This window comes from Porites lutea, chromosome 7, assembly GCF_958299795.1.
Source record: "Porites lutea chromosome 7, jaPorLute2.1, whole genome shotgun sequence".
NCBI lineage: Eukaryota > Metazoa > Cnidaria > Anthozoa > Scleractinia > Poritidae > Porites > Porites lutea.
This window is the reverse complement of record NC_133207.1, coordinates 28,644,807-28,652,522: the sequence shown is the minus strand read 5'-3', so window position 1 is coordinate 28,652,522 and position 7,716 is coordinate 28,644,807. Positions and strand designations below refer to the sequence as shown.

The following is a 7,716-nucleotide window of genomic DNA, read 5'->3' as shown; positions in this document are numbered from 1 at the left end:
CAAGCCTACTGGAGAGCAGGCCCACTGTCAGTTCGTGATATTATATACTCGATGGTGGAAATGACACTGATGAAAGTAAATATATGAAATGAAATGAAATATTTTGAACTAGGGATAAAGATGTGAAAGTGGAAATGATCCTCGCAGTTGAATAAACAATTTTAAGCTCGCTCCATGTAAGGGAATCCTTCCGGAATCCGGGAAATGTTTGCTTGTGTATCACGGAATCCGGGAAATGTTTGCTTATGGAATCCGCAATCCTGGGTTTTGGAATCCGGAATACAGCTTTAAGAATCGGGAATCCCACTAACGATTGGAATCCAGAATCCAAGTCCCACTGACTGGAATTCAGTACCTGGAGTCCGGAATCCATAGCCTGGAATCCAGAATCCAAGACTGTCCTGGATTCTCTTACATGGGGCGATTAAGCGGTTGAAAAAGAACCTGAAAAAATTCCGGCCTTGACCGGGAGTTGAACGAACCAACCCTGAACTATTAAACAAGATTAACTGAAATGACGTCTGTTAATAATGTGAGAATTAATTGAGAAACCTATAGGAGGAACGGTATATAGACGACGAGGAAGCGTTTACTCCCCTCTCTCTCCAGTTCTCCTGACCTCTCTCCTGACTTCTTTTTTTGTATTTCATCCGGTGTAAGATCTATCGTCATTCGAAACCGTGGTACTTATAAGCATGAAAACAAATTTAGGCTCCATTTTAAGACAAATATTATTGCCCTGTATGACCAACTTAAGTAAATATTTATTTTCAGGTGAATGTTATACTTATTAGCAACGTTTCGTGTAACTTTTTTTCCGCAACGGTGCAAAAACTTAAAGCGTCTCCTCGGAAGAAAATTTGCTCAATGTAACCTGCCGTACGGACACAGGGGGAGCGGGGGGGGGAAGTTTCTGAATGGGAGTTGAAGGGAGCACCAGAAATGAACCTTTTTCTAGGCGAAAAATTAACCAGTTAAGACGCAATCAATGGAGTTGCTCCGATAAAATACTTGAAGTTTAGTGAGTGTGTTTGACATACGAAAAGAAAAACTTTCAAAATAATATATCTTGAAGTCTTTGTCACCGAAAAATGAATTATCTAGTCTCCGTTTAGTTAAAATTTTGACAAGTGAATTCAAGGGCAAAATCTTATGCACCATCCACAAAATTTTTGTTTAACCGACTACTAAGTGCAGAAGGTTTTTTTCAACTTTTCGGTTACTTTTGTTTCCACAAAATGAAATACAGCTGCAATCAAGATTCTTCTGTTATTTAAATAGCTGGTTTGTTTATTGGGTTTTTGGCTGATGAATGGCTTAGTTTTTGAGAGTTAATGCCGGCATACTTTTACAGAAAAGTACTGGTAAAACTTTCAGGAGCTGCTTGATGTCAGGTAAGGTTCTATTAATTATATTTTGCCTTTTATGGTTTGACTTGACTAATGGTTGTGCAATCGGGCGTAATTGCTTTAAGCTTAACGACGACACAATATTCGAGTCTTAAGACGATTGCAGGACGATCATGGCCTCGAGTGATCAGGTTTCAGATACAAAGGTTGTAAATATTTTCCTCAGGTTGCAAATGGATAGAACAAGTTTTAAAGAATACCTGGCAGTAGTATTAGTAGCAAAAAGAACTTAGACCGCAAAGGTCCCCTAACATAAAACCTACTCGTAGGTCTGTTATGAACTTTATTTAATTTCTTACCAATGGCAAGATATAGCGCTGGCGTTAAATAATTAACAGCATTCGTTAGCACATTATTAAAACAAGCTTAATTGTTTCTTTTTTTTCAGCAGTTTACAGCACAAACAGTGTAGCAAATATCCTTTACGCTTTGGTCCGAAGCGTTCTTCTAGTTTTTACATGTGTTAAAATCGTCGAATTGCCCGCCAGTAGCAAACAAGACCCGATATTTACCTGAAGTGCAGCCATTTTCATTGTTACCTATAATACCGAAGATAAGCGAGCATACTGAAAATTATAATTTTCAGTTTCTTTTACTGCACAAAGATGTACCCAAAGGCCTTTATGTTTTGGCTGGAAGCGTGGTTTCCACTGGGTGTTATAGTCGTCGTATTCTCTGAAGTCTAGCTAATATATATTTAGCTTAGCCTCGTGAACGCAGACGTATTTCGTAGGGAGAGAAGCGACAACCGGAAATATGTCTGCGTTTACAGGATATATTGAGCTTTTTCATGTAGAGTCCATTTTTTCTAGTTTTTATTGTCGTGATGAAACATGTACAAAAGACCCAGTGATGCACCTGCTAAATTTTGCAATTATGTATGTTTACCATAAAAATGATGGCCAATCCATACATCTTTGTGTTTCAAAAGTCAAGAAAACTGGTGTAAATATAGCTCCCGATTTATCAGTGGAATATTATATAAACTCTTTTTATAGGAATAAAATGTTTGGTTGAAAAAAAACAACAACGACAACAACAACGACGACGACGACAACAAGAACAACACCGACAGTTTTCTTTCAAGCCACAAAATTAATTAAAGAAAAACTATTTCGAGCATTTAATACGTTAAACCACGTAGCTGTCGACCAGATGCAAAAATTTATTGTTTAAATTCACCCGAACGAGGGACACCCACCCCATTTTTTATCCCAAAATACTCCAAAATGTTGTTTTAATAGTAATGTTAACGAACATAAAATTGCAGCCCCAATAATCTTTATTGCACTAATGCCGGAATGAACTATCCTTCGCTGTTTGAATCATGCCCCCGTTTCCACGAGATGAACCCCCAGTGAAATCCACAATTAACCACAATTAAACTTTTAGCTCCATTATGAAAAAAGGATATCAAGAAAATCGTTTGAAAGAAGACTTCTCCTTGACAATGTCCAGCCCTGAAAACTTTTTTTTCCCGAGCGCTGTAATTTGGCGAAACTTTTTAGTGATTTGTTAATGTTAAAACTTTTTCTGACCTTACAACCTAGGGATAGTATACTAAACATAGAATTATCAAATATATCAACACTGATTAATGATAAGCCACACAGGATCGTGTTTATTAATTGTCTTTAATAAGTAATAGGATAAACAAATATTGGTTGTTGAGTATTTGCATCGTCATGCATTGTACAATTAAACTAGTTAAACAGTGCTGTTGACTTGATCTGATGAGTCCTAATTCGATTTTCATACTCATGATATTAATATAAGGATTCTATGATGATTTTTACAGCCTGATTATTATTATTATTATTATTATTATTATTATTATTATTATTTTTGTTTGTTTACAAAAAGCAACACGTCATTAAACTGTGTGTCAAAAAAATCTTAAAAGGTTTGTGCCTAAAGTCCATACATGTAATATACACCTTGGTGCTGATTAGATTGTTAAACGTACTTTAGAAGGTCTCAATATCGATCATTATTATATTCCTAGACGTTCACTCAACTAAACAGGGACTTTCATTGGTTGATTCTTGGTCACGTGGCCTTGACTAAAATCAAATGTATCCCGATCGAGATACATTAAGCAATGTACCCCGCTCGGGCTAATTTACAGCACGTGATCAAAGCATGGTGGAAAGTGGTGTAACAGAAAGCGGGAAAAACACTGCCAGTTTTCTTTTTCGTGAATGAACACAACAACTTGAACACAAACACGAAGCCTCAAGCTAAAAAGCAACGATTTTTTAATTCATCCCAGAAGAGAAATTAAACAGCAGCTACTGGAGGAAAAAGATGCAGATAATATACGGAAAGTACTTTCTAAATCATTCATTCAGTGGTTTTAAGAATTAAATTTGTGTTGTTATAAGTACCGAGTCGACTGTTTTGGTTCGCTCCGGTTATTCTGTTTTTGCTGTTGAAGTGAAAGTCTAGAAATATAACAAAACACTTAATGACAGGTCTCTCGGGAAACCAGTTAGTTTTGTTTTCTCTCGAGTCCTGGTGCTTCCCGAGACGAAGTCGAGGGAAACATTAGGACTCGAGGGAAAACAAAACTAACTGCTTCCCTCGGGATATGACATGTCAATGTCCTGTGAGGGCACCTACTGCGATCGTTTTTACTTCCAAGAAAGTGGCAATAAACACTTCCATCCACAATTTTTAATTATCGTCTTCAAGATTGAAAGTTCTTTATTTTCTTATGTCTAGGATCAATAAACTGGACTGCGAGTTTCCGTATTGGCATATTTTGTCAGTTGTTTGCTGGCCCCTTAGAAATCACGTGACATTGCTTCGTCTACGAGACAATTTGTATCAACATGCCCTTTTCAGAGTTTTAAAACCGTTATTTAAGATAAGATTAAAATGATTTTACATTCAAGCTGAATTGATACGGAAAAATATTTCTTTAGCGAAGTATTCTTTTGAACAAAACTGAAGACTTTCGAAGAATGAAACGCACAAGGCATAGAGCGCACAGATTACAACACTCGAGAAGAGATCCGGGTTCAAGATTACCGGAACCTACATCTCTAAGACACGTGCTGACAACCCTGGAGTTATATGGTTACTACAGCGAACGTAGCCAACAAAACAGAGTCAAGCTCTATTGCTCGAACCGTTTTACTGCAACGGCATGTTCATTTTTAGGGCGTGTTATACTATAGACAATGTTTATTTCTCATGCAACTTGCCTCTTAATCGCGCCACACATGTACAACCTTCGACGGTAAAGCGACTTCATTTAAAACGTCCAATTTTTCATGTACCGAATCTAATGCATAAACTTACCATAATTTAACTTCACTGGAAGCATATATAACAGGCCATTTCCGAGTTCCAGAAACCATCCCTATCGAAACGAAGATAAATTCCTACCCTTTCTTGTGATGATAATGAGTTTGCATGAGAATGAAACGTCATTTTCATATCAGTGGCCTCGCCCTTAGCCTCCCTTTTGAAACGCAGGCTTGGAGGAACTCGGAAAATATTTTGATTTATTAAGTTGGAATCAAGCTTAAGTCTGAATAAACCGTCAAACTTGTATCATGTTGTATTAAAAGTATTAATTTAAAGTATTAAAAGACTGAGAGTGGGAGGAAAAAAGGAAGAGAAGAGAAAAATTCAAAGGTTGCATTTCTTAGTTTTTTAGTAATATTTGCTTGTTTAGAGAAATTTTGGCCGAAAAAATCTCTGACGAGCAAGAGGACGAAACGTTATTAAACATCCCTCTAGATTAAAAAGAACCATGTTTCACATATTATTATAGTTGCAGGCCAGTAGTACACCAACGGCTCAAAGCTGGCGTATACCGATTAATTATTTGCCCAGCTACACAAAGATATAGTCACTCTCTAAGTAGTTCTCTTTCACTGTACCAAAATGTATCCCATGGCTTTAATACGCTGATCCCCATTATCTCCGCCAAATCTAGCGTCGTTTCCACATGTGTTAGAGTCATCATGATCTCCTCCTGTGCCAAATCCGATCCTAGAATTACAGGAGTGGCACCCATCCTCGCCCTCGTTACCAAGGATACCGATTCTTGCTTTAGATCGTCCTATTTTGGTACACTCTGCATTGAACCCTTCCATGTTGCAGTTTAACTGTAAGGAGGCATTAGGACCAACCACGGACTTCCACGTGTCACGACCCAGTGAGGTGTAGCGGTATTGCCCATCAGCCATCAGTGAATACAGGGAATTGGCGTTCTTTGTGATTTCAATAAAATTGATCTGGTTGTTGATCTTCATGCCGAGGCAAATCTTAGAAAAGGATGTGTTCCAGTAGGAGGGAAGTTTTGTCTCCTTCGAGTCAAACCCAGTCTTTCCGTCGTCAATGTTAAAGGTGTCTTTGTTCTCCCAAAGTGTGGAATTGTAGTGAAAAGTTTGCTGTTGGAGGAATATTAGTAACAATCTTAAGCAAAGTAAATAAGCGTTCCTATTTTTTAATTAGGACATTAAAATGTATTTTTTATAAATCATCAGCTAATAGACCTTATACACGATATCCATTATCTTTGCACCCGCTTAAGGACTGGTCGGATATAGGCGATGTTGCGTAATTTCTCAGGCGGCAAACGACTGATAAAATTTGCCAATGCCGAGAAACCGTCGTCGAGTTTGTTTATTCTTGTGCGTGCAAAGATGGCGAAGATAGATCTATTAAAAAGTGCCCTGATCTGTAAGTAGTCATTCTGTGAACGTGAGCCAGCCCTTCTCTGAGTGTTTCTGGGAATGGTCCTGGGGAGTACATAGCTCCAATCATAGTAGAATTTTGCCGGAGTATACGTCTTAATTCAGACATGCATGCAATCTGATCTGATGTCATTTACAATTAATGGCAAATTAAAAAACGTGCATAATTTAATATATAGCTGAAGTACCAGAAGCTAGTCCCACGCGGATAAAGCCTTAATTCCTAAATTAAGTAACATTATCTAGGAAATTAAAAACGCCGACTGAATTGAGGGTTAAAACATACAAACCATTGAGAATTATGTCACGTCATTATTCGAGGCTTAACAACAAGTCTTCATGACAATACAATGGGCGGATTAAAGGGTTGGCCGAAGGGATGCCCCTCTTTTTTGGTAAAATTTTGTATTATTTTTGAAGAATTCTCATCAATATAAACAGTATCTATATAGCTGGCAAACGTCCCGGTCACCCCTATCTGAATTTTCTGAATCCGTCACTGCTTATTGTTGGTTTTCACATGACGTCACTAAAATTCAAACTAAAAAACTATCGATCCTACCGAGATTTACTTTCACGATGCATTAGAGTAGCTGAAAACTAATTTTCATACAAATTTTCGCTTCAAAACGGTTCTTGGTTTTTGTGACGCGGCATTTACATGACGGCCAAGAGAGCTGTCATGTAGGTTAAAAAATGACTTATTTCAGGAAATTTTGCTATCTAAACAGTTCATGTATTAAAAAAAGTATTACTTTAATGTTTATGAGTTTGTCGAAGAATAAATTCACGCTTTTGTAGCAAAACTCGGTAACAGATGTTTCTGTTGGTTTCCCCTCAAGGTGAGCACCAGCATGGCGTCTCCATACAAATCTCTATAAGTTTGGGTAAAACATTTCTTCGGATATATATCTCGTATACGAAATATTCCTCTGACCTGAATCTTGGCGAGGGTCTTTGTATATGTATCTCCTTTCATTTCCCAGTTTTGATTTTTATTTTGATTTATTTTGAATGGCGTGACACTAAAAACCAGCAATGGTCTTTGACAAAGGACTGTTAAATTATCAAAGATTATTCTGTTCATACTGGTTTATATTATAAAGCCATCAGCAGCCTGTTTACTTGAGTAATGTTCCAGGACTAAACTATAAATATACTGCTATTTCATTTTGATTAGCAAAGGTTAGTCATATTACGTTCAGAAATTAAATGTAGGGTTACCTGGTTGCCATCCATTTTTACAACAAGCGTCCATCCACCATCACCGCATGCGTCATTATCAGTCGTAGCCATGGTCATATGACAGTAAACGTCAACAACCTTATCCTCCATAACTAGAGGGTATGCTTTGTCTTCTCTGGATCTTAAAAGTAAAAATTACGAGACTGTTGTCGTATAAGAGAACCTTTTCTCGTGTAAGAGTGATACTCAAGTTGGAAAGTTTTGAGAAATGGCATGGGCGTTGCAGCTGGGCACAGAGACACGTAGTACAAGTATTACCTAGTTGAAGACCAATAACACACCAGGACGTGACAAACAAAGAGGTTATAAATAATAATTGGTTGAGCAAAAGTGTAAAAATCAGCCGAGAC

The 7,716-nt window shown here is 37.5% G+C and overlaps 1 protein-coding gene across 1 annotated transcript; it reads right to left on the bottom strand.

Moving 5' to 3' along the window:
* Positions 1 to 5,202: 5,202 nt before the first annotated feature.
* Positions 5,203 to 7,481, bottom strand: LOC140943930 (uncharacterized skeletal organic matrix protein 5-like). The gene is made up of 2 exons (XM_073393039.1): positions 7,346 to 7,481; positions 5,203 to 5,815 (listed from the first exon to the last, which is right to left on the bottom strand). The coding sequence occupies exons 1-2, from the start codon at positions 7,454 to 7,456 to the stop codon at positions 5,294 to 5,296; spliced, it is 633 nt and encodes a 210-aa protein (XP_073249140.1). The 5' UTR covers positions 7,457 to 7,481; the 3' UTR covers positions 5,203 to 5,293.
* Positions 7,482 to 7,716: the final 235 nt, after the last annotated feature.